Source organism: Solanum dulcamara, chromosome 1 (genome assembly GCF_947179165.1).
Source record: "Solanum dulcamara chromosome 1, daSolDulc1.2, whole genome shotgun sequence".
Taxonomy (NCBI): domain Eukaryota; kingdom Viridiplantae; phylum Streptophyta; class Magnoliopsida; order Solanales; family Solanaceae; genus Solanum; species Solanum dulcamara.
This window is the reverse complement of record NC_077237.1, coordinates 84145632-84165932: the sequence shown is the minus strand read 5'-3', so window position 1 is coordinate 84165932 and position 20301 is coordinate 84145632. Positions and strand designations below refer to the sequence as shown.

The following is a 20301-nucleotide window of genomic DNA, read 5'->3' as shown; positions in this document are numbered from 1 at the left end:
CTTATTTTATAAATTTTCTACCGCGTACCCTACTCTCTTTTTTTGGTTGTAATAGTGTTAGCTTATTCTCAGATTATTGGTACGTGACATTATGAAACAACAAAAATTAATATAATTTATCTAAATGTCATACTCATTAAGACAATACAGTACAATCAATATATTCCCTCCATTCCTTTTTACTTGTTAAATTTTGATTTGACACACATATTAAGAAAACAATGATTGGTATAGCGAGTTTACTATTTTACCCCTATTAATTGATATAGTTTTAAACATATTTACTTACTACATTTTTCAAATACATTAATTCAATGTTAATAAATTGAGAGTAGAATAAGAAGAAAAAAATTATCTTTTCTTGATTTGTCAAAATTGATAAGTGAAAAAAAAAATCAAATTAAAAAATATTTGACAAGTAAATAAAAACGGAGGGAGCAATATACATTATGAAACGAAATATAATAATTGTCCAACCAATCTATTAGTACATAAAAACGACGATCCTAGAAATAGCCCTTACTTGCCTTTAGTATCACCCAATGACCACAGACTAGGGGTGTACATGGACCGGGTTGGTTCAGATTTTTTACAAACCAAACCAAACCATTTGTGTCGGGTTATTAAATCTATAAACCAAACCAAACCAATAAAAGTCGGGTTTTTCGATATCAATTTTTCTCGGGTTTTTCGGATTTTATCGGGTTTTTCGGGTTTCTCGGGTTTTTTGGGTTTTTTCGGATTTTTTCGGGTTTTTCATAGTATCTAATAAAAAGCACAGAGCAGTGCTTCTTAAAAAGAGTTCTAGTACAAAATATCAACATATAAGATGGAGGCACAACACTGTTTGAAGTTTTAACTTTATAAGATAAGTTTTTTTTGTATATTATTTAGATGGTCTACTCAAGTCCAAATCTAAATGTAAGAAAGAAAACAAAAATTATGAAAAAATTTTAAAAAATATTTATAAATTACATTTTAATAAATATTTTTATGTATAACATAATTTAAAAGTAGTATATCTACAATCGGGTCGGTTTGGGTTCGGTTTGACTTTTTTTAATTAAAACCAAACCAACCCTATAATGGTCGGTTTTTTTTTTCAAACACCAAACCAAGTCAAACCAAACCACTAGTCGGGTTTTTTTTCCGGTTTGGTTCGGTTTGTCGGTTTGGTGCGGTTTATCGGTTTGTCCTGTACAGCCCTACCACAGACCATGGCAGTGCGATCAAACGTTCAAAACAATCCACCTCCAAGGTCATTCGAAAAGTCGCTATTTGCAATACATTATGAAATGATATGTAACATCAATCCAAACAAACTATTACCTAGTACATAAAAGCGACGATGCTAGAAATAACCATGCTTGCCTTTGGCACCACTTAATGAAATCAAAAGTTCAAAACAACCCACCTCCAACGTCTTCAAAAAGTGGTTACCCCCTACCTCAAAATCTAAATTTAAAAGCCCACCTAACCAGTTCAGAGCCCATATAAAAACAACAAGTAGCCCAATAAAGTGGATCAAAGAGCCCAAGTTTAAGCCGAAATCCACCTGAAGACAAAAAAAAAACACACAAAAAAAGTAGAAGCAGCTTTGGTTTTTGAGATCTCCTCTACTGATCTAAAGAAGAAGAAGATGACGGTTTTCCATTTCTTCAACTGTGCAATCCTTACATTCGGACCTCATGCTGTCTATTACTCAGCAACCCCTTTGTACGTTTTTTGCTCAAAACTTAGTTTTTTTTTTCAAGAATCGTTTCCATCTTTTTATATGCAATTTTGGTGTTTTTTTTGTTTGTTTTCAATTTCCATGTTTTTTGATTGAATAATTTTTATCTGGGGTCTCATATTTAGTGTTAGAAGGCAATTTAATGACCTGTATTAGCTCTTATATGATTTACTGGCTTCTGGGTATGCACTGAATTTAGTATTTTTTTTAGTTCTAGGAGTCAATTTTTTCAAGAATCGTTTTGATCTCCTTATATGAAATTTGGTTTTGTTTTCAATTCCCATGTTTTTGATTGAGTAAAATTTTTTTGGGGTCTCATGTTTAGTGTTAATAGTCAATTTAATGACCTGTATTAACTCTTATATGATTTATTGACAGATGAGTATGCACTGAATTTAGTATTCCATCCGTTTCGATTTGTTTTTCTGGTTATGGTGTGATACGAAATTTAAGAAAGTAAAACAAACTTTTGAATCTTGTGGTTTTAAAGTACTAAGATATGCAGAATGTATCAACATGTGCTTTAATCTTGTGGCCTTGAATATTTCACGTGAAAAGATAGAATTAAAGAGTTGTCAAAAAAAGGAAAAAGACATTCTTTTAAAGCAAGACAAATAAATTGGAGTAATTTTTTTTATCTCTAGGAGTTAAAGTTAAACAGTTAGAAGTGTTTGATTGGTAGTATTAGTCAAATTATTTAAAAGATGTTATCTTTATAGGTTATGATTAAACATTGTTATTGGTTATGGCTTAAAGTTCATTTTTTTTCTTTAATCATGAGCTGATGTTATTGATTCTCAAGTGTTTTATCATGATACTGAAGTTTTAAGTGTATTTTTTATCGGAGGCGGATGCGGGGCTTTGGGTGGTGGTTCCCGGGAACCCAGTAATTTTTATGTAGATTCAGTGTTTTTATTGAAAAATCTATTAAATATATAAGAAATTTGTGTTGGAAACCCAATAACAAATTTGCCTCTTGGTCCAATGGTAGAAATGGAACCCACTTAAGCTTTGCTGTCCTCCTTATTGAGGGTTCGAATCCCTTTGGGCATTTATTAAAATTTTAGATGTCAGGAACCCATAAACTTTAAATCCTAGATCTGCCTTTTTTTTAATCATGTTTAAGTAGCTAAAGTTTGTGCAAAAAATGATGCATTTATTTGTTGAGTGCATAATCTAGTTAAGGTTTTTTGATATGATTTTGTCGGTTAGGAATGATTTTTTTTTGAAAGGTAAGTAGCAGTGATAACAAATCTAGCACTAAGAAAGTGCGGTGACTATATCAAAAAAGAGTAAACCCTGGCTATCTACACAAATGATTCTTTGAATTGTAACAGGGTATCTGCATCTTCAACTAAATCCATTTTACACCAAAAAGAGACCAAAAGAATACAGCTAAACTTGATTTTCCCGATTGAGTTGCTCTGTCCATCGAAACATCTTCTATTTCTCTCCTTCCAAATGCTCCACCATATTGCAGCAGTTGTAGAATTCCAGGCTCAACTCAAATATTTAGGCAATCCTTTTCTATTCCAGCACAGGAGAGTCTGTTATGAACGATATCGTAGTGGATCAGCTTTGTCTGATTAATGTTTAGTCAAGCATATATATATATGTACATCTATGTTGCTCGAACTCTTTAGAAATGTCAACGGGTTCGTGTGGGATTCTCCAAAAGTCGTAAAGCGGCAACATTTTTGGAGAATCCAAGCAAACATAGATCTACCAATATTCTTATAGTGCTAAGCGTGTTTAATCTTCTTTCCTATTTAATCTTGTTTAGACTTAAATATCTGAAACTGATGCTTGATATATTATGTTTCCTCATTGTTTTCATGTTCTGCATTCAAAAGTTAGTCAAATTGGATTATTGTTATGTATGATATAATTCTCCGTCCTCCATGAGTGAGTTGTTATAGTATGTTCCTTTTTCTCTTTAATCTACGATTTTAGAATCAAGTCAACATTTTTATCACCTTATCATTTGTGACACGTTCCATGACATGGAAGGGAGGCCTCTATAAACCAATACTGTAATTTTTAACAGAAGTTTTCCGTTTTTGTAAAGGAAATTTGAACGGAAGTTGAAACTATCGCCTTTTTATGCAGGTCTGAGTATGACACACTGTGGACTTCAATAAAGGCTGCTGTTGTTTACCTTGTTACCGCACTAGTTAAGGTAAATAATTACTGCTCGATTATGCCATGAGTCCATGACCATGGATTCATACTATTTTTACTTAATGGAATTAGCTCTTCCCAACAAGAATATGAAGAAAAAGAAGCTGAGAGATGAATTAAGTTTTACTCTGTGTACCAATTTAACCAGAAAAAATGTCAAAGAATATGAATTTAATTTCCTGGACGTTACTTTTGTTGTTTTATTCCTTTTTGTATCCCATCGAGCTCATTTAGATTCTTTTCCTTTTCAGCTAGTTTGTCTAGCAACATTTCTTAATGTATCTGAAAGCGAAAGCGACAATTTTGATCCATATCAGGTATTTCATTATCCCTCTTTTAATATGTTTCTTATCATGATGAACATCACAACCACTGTCATCTTATTTTTGGCATTTTAGCTATTGTCTTGCTGTCAAGGACGATTTTTTTCCCGAAATTGGTAGTGTTTGTCAAGGATCAATTTTTATATTTGATGTTTCATCTATAGTAGCTGTAGCTTCAATAAATTAGGATTGCTGGCCTAGCATGGTGAAAGTTTCCTGTCAGAATGAGAGCCTGCAGCTTATAAACGTCTGCTCTCGTCTAAACGCAATTTATTTATTTTTTGAAACTGCTCTCGTCTAAACACAATTGAATTTAATTGTCTATAGACGACACATATTTCAGGGCTTGTTGAAGTGTAGGTCTTGCTGGATATGGACTGAGCTTGAAGTACTTTTGAGTCTTCTTTTTCTTAAACCATCCCTTTTCCCAACCATTTGATTTTATCCATCTAGGCTCTACCAGTCTCTCCTTTTTTTGATTCCTTCGAAGACTAAATCTATGTCTGTCGAGCAATCGCTTGAAAACCCCTCAGAGTTGGATGACATAAGAAATTGGAACTTGGTGAGAAACACTCAACTGGAACCCACAAACCTACCCCTTCCAATTCTCCTTTCGTTGTTTCAACATGATAGGAGGAATGCCTCTTTTGGTTTGTTTGCCTAGGAATTGAATCAGTGCTGATCACAATGATAAACCAAAACTAACAGGAACTCAAAGCATTAAAGCTGATTCAGTTGAAACTAATGAGATGTCACGATCCAAAATGGGCCATGAGTGGCACCCTCACTTAACCTCCTAGGTGGGAGAACCAACGATACAAACCCAACTTATAAAATATGCCAATAACGCGGAAGTTCAATTTATGAGAGTAAGAAATAACAAAACCACTAAAGTCTATTAGATAAGTTTTCCCAAAACCTGAAAGTCATCACTTCAAGGACATCTAATTCTAAAATACTAAGTCTGAAAATATCAAACGCCAGAATAAATAAATAACTTAATGTGTCCGAAAACTAAGGACATCATGCCATGCCCGAGAGAATCCAACACGAGCTAGAATGAATAGCTCACCCTGATACCTGATGTGTTGGACACTGGCTAGAACTGAGGTCGAGTCGAAGTCGATGGAACACTCACTGCACTCCACAAAATAAAACAAAGAAAAATATAAGTAGGGGTCAGTACAGGACAACATGTACTGCGTAGGTATCATCGGCCGACTCAAAATAGAAATCAATATGCATAAAATAATAGCGAAAAGTCAACCATAGCACTTAACATGTGGCAACCAACAAGATCAAGATCAAGTAACAACACAAAAAAAATAACCATTACATAACCAGTTAACAATATCAAAAGTATACATGAGGGTTCAGGCCTCCACATTACGCTCTTTTGGGAAATGAGTTATTTGAGATTGGGTAACATTAAGTCATTTTAATATGTTTTCCTTTAATATTACCGTGCCGGAACGTGGCACCCGATCCAATAATATCGTATCGGCTTGTGACATCCGATCCAAATATATCGTGTCAGAACGTGACACCCGATCCAATAATATAATTAGTTTATCATTCTTTCTTATCACTTTTCACTTTATTCAAGGCATCACTTTTGATAGGGCAAGTTTAAGATTATTGATTTCACGGTTTTGGGATTGCAGACCAATCACAACATCATATCAATCATCCAAACCACAATAATCAAATGCATAGTAAACTTCACACATTACTCAATGACTATCAATTGCTATTAAGAGTCTATCTATGATATAGAATAAACCATAACCTACCTCAACCGAAGAACTGAAGTCAAGCAAGCTAATTCTCCAATGCTTTTGCTTTCCTCAATGCCTCAAAATGTTTTCAATCTATCAAGTATAAAATATTCGTAAGCAACCCAATCTTTAGACACCAATATTACTATAACCAATTTTCTAAATCTCAAACTTAGGATTAAACCTCAATTTATCCAAATAACATAAATCTAATGATATTCATGTAATACAATACACCTAATATTTAATTACCTAGAATTATGCCAAAATTTGCAGTATAATGTGATAAACAATGCGAAATTTCTCTTAACTAAACTATACGCCCAATACCTTAGCTTCAAAGAGGCATTCTAGACCCTCAACTTTCTGCAATCATATTCATATATGATAATAGATATAATATCCAATAACTAATTCCTAAGGGTCGTTGTCATCATTAACTTCTAAATGCACTATAGATAATAATAATAGGATGTCTTATATTCTATATACATAATTAGCTATATAAAATAATGTAATAGTAGTGGCAAATTTTCATTTGTTTACCTGCAGAAAGTGCAATGTTTGCTTCGACCGTTAGTCCGCCAGGGTTTGTCTCCTTTTTCTTTTCTTAATTAATTATGTACTAAAAAGTCACAAACCCTACTAACTTATTTTAATAAATAAAGTGGTATAGGGTATTAAATAAATTATCAATTTAACCTACCAACTAAATAAATTATCTAAAGTTTTACCCCTCAACTAAATAACCATAGTTACCGAATAGTCCAAATACCCATTAAAAATTTACGGAATGAGTCTTTTATAAAATAAAAAATTCTAGTTTTCAAAACGACCTAATGGGTCGTTACATGAGAGGACAATGTTACATTGTACCATGTTACAAAAACTCGGCTCAATGATGAATCAAATGGTCAATGTATGTTCTCTTATGTGATCCATACACTAATAGCTTTTCAATGGAGGTTGATCTTTGGTGTCATTTCTTGATGTCTAGCAAAAAAAGTTCAAACATTTTTTCAATTTAATATGGTTTTGTGTTAGTATTTTATTCAGAGAAAATTTGCTAATAGCTGATCATAAACTGCTCCTTCCCTTTTTGTAGGAATTGTTGAAGGCTTTATTTGGGTTTATCGAAGTTGCAGGCCTATATATTGCATTGACACAGTTAACACACAGAAATATTTCACAGAATCATAAGTTTCAAGCTGTTGGACTAGGTGAGTATGATTTATTTCTTCCTGAAATAACATGACTTAGTTAAATTTTGATTACTGGGTGAGTAAACCTATTTAGCATGACAAGTCAGCCGGAAATCCAGCAATTGAGAATTAGGAATTGTTTCAAAATGCTGGCCTACACGATTTGGCGAATACCTGTTTTAATTGGTTTACTGGATTGTTCAGAAGGTAAAGAGTATTTATAAAATGGAAGGCAGATAATGGGGTATCATTCGCTGAATTAACACCTTATCTACGCTAACTTCTTCTGCAATGGTTTGCGTGCTTGAAGCTTTTAGCTACATGAGAAGATAGTATGTTGTTAAGTCATGGTTGGTGTGACGACCTGAATCATGAACTATACTTTTGTTTCAACTTCCAAGACATGAGTTGTTTAACCTGAGACCATGGGAAAATGAGTATCTTGTCTGGTACCGTTGTTAGGATTAGCAATGCCCACCGAACAGCTTCCCTACATGTTCTGCAAGTGAGACTGAAAACCATGTCATGATTGTTTAGCAAAGTTGTGGATTGTGAATCTGAACTGAGTTGCTAGCAAAAATATCCAACTTAATAGAAATTGGATTAGTGTCTTTCTCATTGACACCATTTCTTCTTGTGAAAGTTTGTTAAAGCACAAACTTGAATAGGTAAAGTCATATTGCGTCATTTCAAATAATTCTAAAGATGCAGGCACAAGTGGTCAAAGGAGTCGTATGATTGAGAATGAGAGTTCCAATGACAGTATTGCATCTTAAGAAGGGGACACATGGCAATAGTATTTTCTCGTTTGTTGGACATAATTCTTAGTTCCATCATGTTGATCTTATTGTGACCCTTTAGAATTTTCTTTTGGTGAAGTTAAACCAAGGAGTAGCAATTGAAACAAATGTATGTATCAAAAAGGAAAAGAAAGAATATTTGCCTTTAAAACTGCTACAACTTTCTTTATTCTAATGCCATTGTTTTTGTGTTCACAGGGTGGGCTTTTGCTGATTCTGTTCTGCATAGACTGGTACCTCTTTGGGTGGGTGCTAGAGGATTGGAGTTCACATGGGACTACATCTTGCAAGGCCTAGAAGCAAATGCGAATTTGGTAGAATTTTATTCTTAATGGTCAATTTATTAGCCTTTGCAGTGTAGCACCTCCTTCCCCCAAAATACCCGACCCTGTAAATCCCATCTCCACACCCAAAAGAATAAGCAAAAAGAAAAGAAGGAAGAGGGAAGAGAGAACATCACCTTCGTTATTTAGTATAATTTATCACTACGCAGCATGGAGTTGAGATGAAGTCTATCACGTCTTTCCTATCATTTATTCTTTTTGACTTAAACATTTGGTCTTATTTCTTTCTTCAGGTTTTCAGTATATCACTAGCAGCATTGGGTTCTCTTATGTGGCTTCGGAAAAACAAACCCAAGACTTTGATACCTATCATATATGCATGTGCTGGGATTGTGGCAACAATGCCATCCATAACCAGGTTTGTTTTTCTTACTATAGTAAATTAATCCAGAATGAATGCAAATATCAATTAGCTGCTTCATGGAGTGGAAAGGGTAGAGGGGTGGGTCCATTATCCCCGAGTTTGAAATGAGCAATGCTGCAGTCGGTCCTAAGGGGTGACCCAGAATGATCTCTCTAAAAATTTAAAAAATAAATATAAGTAGCTGTTTCACATGAATGAAGCAGTAAAACTTTTGGATTGTAATAGTAAATACTTCTACTGCCTGGAGAAAATTCTTTGGAACTTGAATTTTTTGTGTACAATGATAGTGGATATGGCTGGAAACTAAGTTGCTCGGATTTTTCACTTTTGGTGCCACACCCATGTCGACACGTTGTAGGTGTGGGATCCATACCGGATCTGGTTAACCGATTTTGGGTACTTCAACCAAAATCGATGGAGAAATTTGGGACTGATAAAAACTAAAGCTAAAGTGAAATTGAAGAAAATGGAATACCTTGTATATAAAAATTTCTATGTCGGCCCTTTTCCTTTTATCTCCGTCTGGGATTCTCCTCTTGATCAATATTTTCTCCTTAGAAAACCTTGTAAGATTTCCATATAATGTCTCTTAATTTAGACATGTTTTTATAACTCTGATTTTAGAATTTTTTTTAGCCGAATCCCCACACCCGTATCTGAACCTGGATCCGTAACCCCGAATCTTAGAGTTTGGATCATGAAGGATCCGACCTCTAGATCTGCACTCATATCAGACACTCACATCCGAATCAGAGCAACTTAGGCTGTATATAAGGGGATAACAATTATCAAAATGCATTATGCATACATCAAGTAAAAAGAATGTCCATTTTGATCTACATTAGTTCTCTGTCTTTTATAACACAAACCAACTCTAGTTTGGGAAATTTCTTGTTGTCTTTTTGAACCGTATAAACTTTTTAATATTCTCCTGTATCTAGTAAGTGCTCCAGCAGCATATTTTTCAATTTTTTACATCATATACTAAATTGCCTCACTCTCTTTCGTCCCATTTAATTGAAATCTCCTGTTTAACAGTCCAAATGGACCACCATCACATTTAGTTGCCCACACTTTGGATAGTCCTTCACCCTATGTGGCCCTTTGCACATAAATTGTAAAATTATGGCAATTTTAAAGTCTAGAACATCAGGAAGTGCCCAGGAAGTTTGTGGATAAACTTTTTTTGTGCTTGAGAAATTAAAAAAATAAACTAAATGACATAAAGCTCCCAGGGTTTGGCAAAGGTTGAGGGACTTGTATCTTAGGTCACAAGTTTGAGCCATGCACCAAAGCAAACTGATGAAGGGTAGAAGGGCTGACCCATCATCCCCGAGTTTCAAAGGTTGCGGTTGGCCCAAAAGGTTCGCTCCAGACGGGTTTCTCAGTCACTAAAAAAAACTAAATAACATAAAATGGGTTGGACACGGGGTCAGTTTGCATTGCTAATGAGCAATAATTTGTCCAGTATTAATTTGACATGAATTTGTAAGCTGAGAACCTGATCTGGAAGCAATAGCTTCTCTTGCCAAGAAAATAATTGCTTGTGTTTTAATTGTCTTTTTCATTACTGATTCAGAAAAAAAAGACTTGCTAAGCTACTGCTGTGGTGTTTGCAGTTATCTGAGGCGAGGCTTGGGTTGGCACCTTCCAAAAGTGGTTGGCTTTGAGCTATTCAGCTCATTGCTGATTGCTTTTATCAGTTGGCAGTTGTTTGTTGCATGCCAGAGACCGTCTAACTGAGTTGATTATTCATTGGCTTTTCCTCATGGAAGTTGGCGTACGTTCTTCAGGGATGAGTATGTTCTACCCAGTAACTTTCTTTGTCAAGAAATTTTGAGGGTATTTGGACTAAAAGCTTTTCATTGAATAACTTTATGTCCTACTTTACCATTCACTCTGCAAGTCAGGCTTCATAACCTTGGAATATCTTACGACCAAATTCGACGTGGAGGGAATTCATTGGTTAGCAATTTTGACATGTACCGGTTTATGAAAGATTAGAATATATTGAATCATTTGACATTTACATGTCTGAATATTTAGTACATTTCTGAGTTCCACCAATGATCCGTGAGTGTTCCTGCACAAAAAGTGCTTTGTATGGATAGAGTTGTTGATTCATTTTTTCGCAATGTGTAGTTTTTTGTGGCATGGATAGCTACAGCCTACGTGCGTTTGATTGACACAAATTCCATGGGATTATGTTTCACAGGTGTTTTAGAAAGGCAGAATTGGGTTTCAAATCCCTCTATGTCTATCAAATTTCAAAAGTTAATGATATTACGGGTAATTTAAATTTTCATGGGCCTTACGCCTCACCAAGACCTATGTAAAACGCCTCTGCCTTTTAAAGCACTGATGTTCCATACGAACATATAAGAGTAAATATGTGGAAAGCATAGGATGTACTGATTGCTAATTATCGTCAATGCATCTATAAAAATGTATATAAAATTAATAAATTTATTTATTAAATAGCAGCCCAAGAAAAAATCATGTTAAGCTAAAGTAAATCTCCTTACTTCTTTGTAAAATGATACATTCATTTTTTTTTTTGTTGTTTATATTTTGAGAAATGTAAACCAATGACTTAGAGCAATTTAAGGTTTACCTTTGTTTCTTCTATTATTCTGTGGTGAAATTCATTGCATGATTCATCACCATTGGCCTAATTACCCATTTCAAACTCTGGATTGACATAATTTGACCTCATCCTGCAACTATATCTCCCACAAAAAAAGGGGAAAAAATCAATCTTCATTTCTCATATGATGAACATTTTTTATCTCAAGTAATTCTTATTGTGTTTAACCAATAGTTCTTTTGTATATCATCTTCCATAGGGGCAGCCTTGGGGGTTGGTTCTTCTGAGGCAGCTTGTTAGTCGGAAATTCCCCTTCGAAAATGCAGGTGTATCGATGTTTTTTCAGTCTCTTGCTGATCTCTTCTGTTCTGTTTTCTTTATCTTGTGCACTCAATGACCATGAGGCATCATTGCTTGCACGACGACAACTTTCAACACTTGCTGAAAATGGTAATTTACCCGGGATAACTATGAATTCGAGGTGAATGTAGAGTACACATTTCCTAATTCTAGTATTGCGTTAAAGGCATGGAAAGAATCTGTATATTCTGACCCTTCTGAATTCACTAGCAATTGGAAAGGTCCGGATGTTTGTAACTATGAAGGCGTGTTCTGTTCGCCTGCCTTAGATGATCCTAATGTCACTGTTGTTGCTGGGATTGATCTGAATCATGCATATATAGCAGGTTATTTTCCTGTAGAATTAGGATTATTGACAGATGTAGCTTTGTTTCACCTAAATTCCAATAGATTTTGTGGAATTATTCCAGAGAGTTTTTCAAAGCTTACATTGATGCATGAGTTTGATGTTAGTAATAATCGTCTTGTTGGCCCTTTCCCTAGGTTTGTTTTAAACATGTCTAGCCTCAAGTAGTTGGATTTAAGGTTTAACAACTTTGAGGGAGAGTTGTTTGACAAAGATGTTGATTCTTTGTTCTGGAATGACAATTGATTCGTGTCTAACATCCCTGAGACTCTTGGAAATTCTTTGGCTTCTGTCATTGTGTTTGCTAATAACAAGTTCCATGGTTGTATTCCCAATAGCACCACCCGTCCTCCACCTCTAGTACATTCTCCACCACCACCCATCCACTCCCCCCCACCGCCTTTCGAACATGTTGTCCTTCCATCAAATATTGTTTCAATTTACGCATCACCACCTCCACCAATCTTCCAAGGATATTAATTAATTAAACAATGAATTAGGCTTTGTCTCGTTTCCACCTTTTTAGTACATGCACAATTACATCATATCTTATAATATATGGTGATCTTTTTCTCTCTTCTTTGATTTGAAACGATATAATCTTGGAAGATTTTGTATATGAAATTGTTGCAAGTGTTTGCTTTATACAATTTTAACTTTGTCTTGTTTCAAAAGCAAAACTCCAAACAAACTCACATGTTTGCTCAACAACTTAAAATTTAAAAATATCACACAACAAATTGAGATAAAGAAAGTAACTTGTTAAACATACAGATGTTTCTAGATATGATAAAAATATAATCAATTTCAAAGCGTCAACAAAAGGTTAGGAAACGTGGCTGCAAAAAATACTACAGAAAAGGCAGCTATATGACTATTCAAACTTTTGGAACATGCCTGCTTGTATGCCAAGGGTATTTTCAATATTTTTCATGTATGTTCTTTTAAACAATTTGTATGTTGCTGCTTAACGCATGTTCTAGAATATTTATACTTTTAGTTTAAAGCTTATGGGCGTCATTTAAAATGTTTAGTACTTTCTTCGGAGTATTATTAGCACAACTTTTTAGAAATATTTATGTCATTCTGCTTTTATTAATATTTATTAGTACTCTATTCGTATCAATTTAATTATTTTATTATTTAAAAATTATATAAAAGTAAAAAATATTATAAATCATAATAATTAATAACTTAAAATATTTTTAAATCATATAAAAAATTCAATTGACTTTGCATTTCATCTGTGCCATATAGATTGTGATCAAGGGAGTAATATATATTATTTAACAACGACGTAAAAAAATAATAGATTATACTTTAAAATATTTTTAAATTATTTTAGAAAAATAACTAACTCTCTGAATTGCATCAGTATCATATAAATTGAGAAATAAATAGTAACATATATTGGGAGGTAGGTGTTTGTCAACATGCCTGCTTCCTAGATAGGGATAATTTAGTCATTTTTTGTTGTTTTTTGTTTCAATTTTTTTGTATTATTTTCTTTTTTTAGTATGTTATATATTTAAAAACTACATAAAAAAATATTATAAATTACAATAATTAATAACTTAAAATATTTAAAAAATATATAAAAGGCTCGATTAACTTTCGAAATTCTATCGATGCTACATAAATTTTGGAACAAAGGAAGTAGCATATATTATTTGAAATGACTAAACAGTACTATAAATCATAATAATTAACAACTTAAAAATTTAAATGACATAAATTATTCGGTTGTCTCTCAAAATTTATCAAGGTCATATAAATTGAGATAGAAAAAAATAACATATTTTATTTGAAAATAACGTGTAATTTGTATCGCATAAATTAGGACAAAATGAATAACATCAGCACGCGCTCCAATGTCTAGTCTATTTATAAAGTGTTGAAAGTTTATTATTTAATTTACATAATATTAATTATATTTAAAATAATAAAGTTATAATTAAAGAGTATAAATTTAAAATCTAAATGACACATTTGGTATCACAGATAAAAAAATAATAATTTTGAGATTTATTTCTAAAAAACAAAAAATCAATTGATTTAAATACAATGAGTGATTCATGAGATTTTTTTCTTGATTCGTTGAATTATGCATGATTCTTGGGATTTTTTTAAAAATTATTGCGTTTATCATTAAGTAAATTGAGAGTCTTATTTATATAAATATTTAATAGTAACACGAAGTATACAAATCGTAACCTGAATAGCTATTCAAGCTGTAGCCACGTACGTTATGTAAGTAACAAACATTACCTATAGTTTGAAATCTTTGCTATTTTTGAAAGTTTCTAATCTTAATTAAACAATGAATTAAGCTTTGTCTTGTTTTCACCTTTTTAGTACATAATAATATTTAGTACGTGCAAAATTACATCATCGTATCTTTTTTTGTCAGATTGTAACGATCCATTAGGTCATTTTGAGTATGAGAGATTTTTATTTAATAAAAGATCTTTTCCATAAATTATAAATGGGAATTGTAAATTACTCGCTTAACTACGGTTATTTAATTAGCGGATAAATTTTAAAATTTTAATTTTAAAAAGTGATTAATGGGCCAAGTCCATAATTTATTTAATACCTTATGTCACTTGGCCCATCTATTAGAATTAGTTAGTGAGGTTTAATAAAAAAAAAATTGACATTGCACAAATTACTGCGGAATCTTCATCCAAATTACAAGTAGAACGACGTCTATGCCGACAAGAAAAACAAAATTTTTCCAGGTAAAAGATACTCCAATTTATGTGGTGATTTCTAATATGTATAAACTATTATTTTATGTTGGTGGGGGGAGTAGAGATTTTTAAATTTGCTGCAATATTAGCCTTACAAATTGAAGGGGCACGTATCGTTTCTGTTTGTATTGTTTTTACAAAACTTAGTGGTTAATTAGGGCTAATGATTGGTCCAATCATTTGAAGGAGTTTTATATTATGGAATAGACATACAATTGACATTCTGCATAAAATAAATTAATTCGCCAGTAAATATTTATTGTTGTGTTTAAGTACTGATTTGCGTAAATTAATTTTGATTTTGAAATCTTCCTATAATAAATATAACTATCATATTATGATTCAAGTTATGATACTATCATTATATATATATATATATATATATATATATATAAAATTAAATATTAGGGTATTGTGTTGTATGAATACCATTAGAATTATATTAATTGTAGAAGTTAAGACTTAACCCTACGCTTGAGATTTAAGAAATTGATTATAGAAATTGGTAAGTTTTGGATCTACGGACTCGTTTGCTTACGACTATTGTATACTTGATAGATTGAAAACGTGAGGCATTGAAGAAAGAAAAAGCTTTGGTGGATTAGCTTGCTTTACTTCAGTTTTTCGATTGAGGTAGGTTATGGTTTATTCTATATCATATATAGACTCTTAATAGTGATTGATATTCATTGAGTAATGTGTGAAGTTTACTACACATTTAATTGTTGTGGTTTGGATGGTTGATATGCTGTTGTGATTGATCTGAAATCCCGAGGCCATGAAATCCATAATCTTGAACTTGCCCTATCAAAAATGGTGTAATCATGAAGAATGATAAATTAATTATATTTGGATCGGGTGTCACGTGCCGACAGGGTATATTTGGATCGGGTGTCACGTTCCAACACTATATATTTGGATCGGAAATCACATTTCGACACAGTATTATTAAAGAAAAACAAATTAAAATGACTTAATGCTACCCAATCTTCAATAACTCATTTTCCAAAAGAGTGTGATGTGGAGGCTTGAGTCCTCATGTGTGATCTTAATATTGTTGATTGGTTATGAAATTGTTCATTATGTTGTCACTTGATCTTGATCTTGATCTTGTTGGTTGCTACCTGTTAAGTGCTACGGTTGATTTTCCGCTATTACTTATTGCATATTGATTTCTATTTTGAGTCGGACGATGATACCTACTCAATACATGTTGTCCTGTACTGCCCCCTACTTGTATCTTTTCTTATTTTATTTTATGGAGTGCAGCGAGTGTTTCACCAACTTTGACTCGACCTCATCTCTAGTCAGTCTCCAGTTCATCGGATTGCAGGTTGAGTTATCCATCTAGCTAGCTGTCACGCCCCGAGAGGGTACCCTAGACGTGGACGGCATTCGAAAGTCATTTTTGGCCTTCAAGCGAACCACTTGGTTCAGTCACACTTTCATTCAGTCACATTCTATCAGTGGAAGACTCAATCATAAGGATACTATTCATAATTTAGGGCCAAAGGCCAAACATATAACCAATCAACTACTAGCGAGAATAAAACTAGTCAAAATGAACAATTTAACATTTTCACATTCTAGTCTATGAAGCCTCTATCAACAATTCAAAGGGTGCCAATGACAAGTCCATGGCTACCAAAATTTAAAATAAGAGAAACAAATTAAAGCTATAAAAATAATCTCGGTATCCTCCGGAAATAGGGAGGACTCACCGACTAGCTGAAAGTGAATAGATCTTCAACAGTGCGCCGGTTAATGATCTCTAGTACTTGTCTCTGCATCATGAAATGATGCAGGCCAAATGGCGTCAGTACATAGAATGTACGAGTATATAAAATGACCGAATGAAACAAACATCAAGGAAGAATCAAATCAACTCGGAATCTCAACTCAGGAGAAAGAACAACTCAATCAAGTGTCCTAAGTCTAAACAAGAATATGGTTTAGACGGGGCCAGTCACATACAATTCAACCTAAACCGACTCAGAGTACTATCAAGACCTATATGGGAGTTTCTCTTATCCGACAACCATCACTTGTGAGCCAGTGATAGTACAACAAGCCGACATTGTTGCCACATCCGTTCATACTTTGCCAGGGTATGAACGAATCAACCAATCATGGATCTAATCCAACCAAGTCCTATCATATCAGGACAATAATTTTTGGGGAAGCATCCAACTTTAATGGTTCAATCCCCTTCTACATTTGGCGACGTAGTTATTAGATTCGAGTTATTACTTACTCTTACCCAATTCGGTGCTCGATACTCCTTCCAAGACTCAATGCTCATAAAACTCCATCCAATCAACTCAATCAAATCATATCGACAAGTCTCATTTGGGACCTTATCAAATCATCAATTCTATCACAATCAAACCTCTCCCAATCATACTATCCAATCAATCTCAATCATATCTTTCAAGAGTAGTTTAAATATGCATTTATAACAACATACAAACCTATCCACTCGTTCCTCTATTCATTTAACAAATCTTTTTGGGACTCATCAAGACTTCAAGGTTCTAACTCAACAATTTAAGATAAACAACATATTTACGGAAATTAACAAAACTTGTTTAACAACTTATATCAACATGTAGCACATCACTTTCTTGACTCAACAACATCAACATAATAAACATTTAGTTAATAGATGAAAAAGACCCATTTGGACATAAATCTATCAATAAACTCCATTCTTAAGAACATTCAATCTCAAAAGAAGATATAGGGCATATGGGTGGACTCAACCCATGCTTTGAGTAGCCTTACATACCTTGGTGAAGACTTTGAAGGAACCTTAATGTTAGGTCTTCAATGGAAGGCTTGAATCCTTGAAATTCTTGAAGGAAATCCTTGTTAGAGATGGATTGAGAGAGAAGAGGGTGGATTTTAGGGCTTTTAGAGAGAGGCAAAAGATTGAAAATATGGTCAAAATCGTCCAAGGCTATAGTATATATAATTGGGGGGAAAGTCCAATTTGCCCTTCCTCAAAAATCTGGAAAAATGGACTAAAACTCTCCTGGCACTATAGTGGCACGCCGCACCACTGCAGCGCCAAGTCAATTTTAGGCTTAAAAACCCTGCAACCTAATAGTGGCGCATCGCGCCAAGGACCAAACTACTGAGGCTGTTTTCTGGCGCTATAGTGGCGCGTCGTGCCCTTGCAGCGCCAAGCCTAAATTTTCTGGATTTTGGAAAATGGGCTTAAAAACCCTGCACACCTAATAGTGGTGCGTCGCGCCAAGGACCAAACTACTGAGGCTTGTTCCTGGCGCTATAGTGGCGCATCGCGCCACTGCGGCACCAAGCCCAGGTTTTCCGCAGTTATAGCCCAGGCCTGAAATTTCTGCAGTACTAGTCCATCGTAATATAGTCATAACTTTTGACTCCAAACTCAAACAATTGCAATTTTGGTGGGTTGGAAAGAAGACTCAAAGACCTTTAATTTGATAGGTCATGGGCCACCCAGTTCGTTATATTCAAAAAGATATGGTCATTGGAAGTCGACCATTATACGGACTCATTCGAAAACTTAGCTAATACCAATTATTTGGACTTAGCTTGGTTTTAGGGATCCCTTATGACCCTAAATCATATCCAACACTCTCTAATTTCTTAGGAATTGATCCTAGCTCATGCATGCACCTTACAATCGTCTAATACGATCCTATACATACACGAAGAACGGTCCGAATCTTAGTGAAAAATTTTGGGGTGTTACACTGGCGATGCAATCTCTTGTCATAGCATGGTGTCCTTAGTTTTTGGACACGCTATGTTATTTATTTATTTGGTGTTTGATAATTTGAGACTTAGTTTTAGAATTTAGATGTCCTTCATGTGATGACTTTCAAGTTTTGGCAAAAATATATTGTTTGAGCTTCCGCGTTATTGTCATATTTATTAGTTGGGGTTTGTATCGTTGGTTCTCCCACCTAAGAGGTTAAGTGTGGGTACCGATTTTCCACATTTTAATTTCCCTCCCTCATTTCGTCTACTCCTACCTCCAACTTTTATTAAAAAATCATAATAAACTTTTTTAATATAATCATTTAGTTTGAGGAGATATATTTTGACCAATAATTACATAGAGAATCTTCGTGAATCATTTTTCACGGGATGATTTTTTTTTTAGCTATTGTCCAATTAAAAAAATTGCAAAAGGTGAAAATGTCAGACATTTTAGTAAAGGAATCTATTTAGGTCAGCATTATTTGGTCATATTGATTTATGATAGTCAGATAAAAGATTTTCAACCATTATTTGTATTAAATATTTTTTAAAATTTATAATGCAATTTGTGAAATAAATTGTGAAGCATTTTTTATTTTTATTTTTTGCAAAAAATATTGTTAGATGAAGACACGAAGGATTCCTAGAAATTCAGATGGTAAATTTTGAGATTGTAAAGTGTAGAAAATAGGATTTTGTGCTGCTATTTATGTAAAAATATGTATATTACATGTTTAAATTTCAAATACAGATATTTTGTAAAATAAAAATTAAAATGATGAATGTAATTTTTTTCAGCGGGCAAATAATATTCTCACAAATAAAACTAACACGGTTTTATTACGGTTGGAAGGCCCCAAATTGACGGTGATAGTTTCTTAATAACTATCCAAAATTTGTAATGAACAAATATTGTTGAACGGAGGAAGTAACAAAAATATTAATCAATTTCAAAGTGTCAACAAAAAGTACTACATTATTGATTTGTATCGACGAGGTGCACTTGCTTCTATTTTAAGCAATTATTTCGTCCAAATTGACTGTTATTAAAAATAATAATTTGTGGTTTCAAGATCTTGAAAATTGTGGAGTTACAGCTTGCAGAAAAAATTACAAAGGAGAATATACCTACTCTCTCCATTTTAAAATAAGTAATAGTTTACCAACCCTGTGATTTGATTGGATCGGACAGATAATTATACTTAATAATTTGACTAATTAGATATCGACTTTTGAATATACTAATTCGTTAATCAACTAATAAGATATTGATCTGGCAGTGTATTGGCTCAATCATTTCATGCTTTCTTTTTTCATTTTCACTCACCAATATATTGATCTTTCATCAAACAAAATAATTTTTCTACCCCTACTTAAGCTGATAATTCTATAATTGTAAACCATAATAAGAATTATATGAAAGTCTATATTTTGAGGATGCATGCATTTATTTAACAAATATACTTATGGTAAAAATGTAACTACGATAATTCTTAACGGATTAACGTTTACCCAATAAAAAAATTGGGCAACCCCGCATCGATACAATAATAATTATAATTTTTTAATCTGTTCACCAATCGTTAATTCGATAATTCAATTCCATTAAGCCAATAAACTAATTTTGTGATTGATTTATCAGTTACGGTTTGATTTTAAATAGCCCTACTCCCTTTTGTTTCAATTTATTTGTCATAGTTTTCTTTTCAAATTTGTTTAAAAAATATCTCTTTCAATTTTGGTAACTCTTTAATTTTATTTTTTCACATGATATATTTAAGTTC

At 33.3% G+C, this 20301-nt stretch overlaps 2 protein-coding genes across 2 annotated transcripts; both read left to right on the top strand.

The window, feature by feature from the left end:
- The first annotated feature begins 1524 nt into the window (after window positions 1–1524).
- On the top strand, window positions 1525–10882 carry LOC129881013 (uncharacterized). The gene is made up of 7 exons (XM_055955324.1): window positions 1525–1716; window positions 3842–3911; window positions 4165–4230; window positions 7120–7234; window positions 8215–8330; window positions 8594–8718; window positions 10344–10882. The coding sequence occupies exons 1-7, from the start codon at window positions 1640–1642 to the stop codon at window positions 10465–10467; spliced, it is 693 nt and encodes a 230-aa protein (XP_055811299.1). The 5' UTR covers window positions 1525–1639; the 3' UTR covers window positions 10468–10882.
- Window positions 10883–11631: 749 nt separating this feature from the next.
- On the top strand, window positions 11632–12185 carry LOC129895092 (pollen-specific leucine-rich repeat extensin-like protein 1). The gene is made up of 2 exons (XM_055970739.1): window positions 11632–11761; window positions 11803–12185. Exons 1-2 carry the CDS (start codon window positions 11632–11634, stop codon window positions 12183–12185), a joined length of 513 nt encoding a protein of 170 aa, XP_055826714.1.
- Window positions 12186–20301: the final 8116 nt, after the last annotated feature.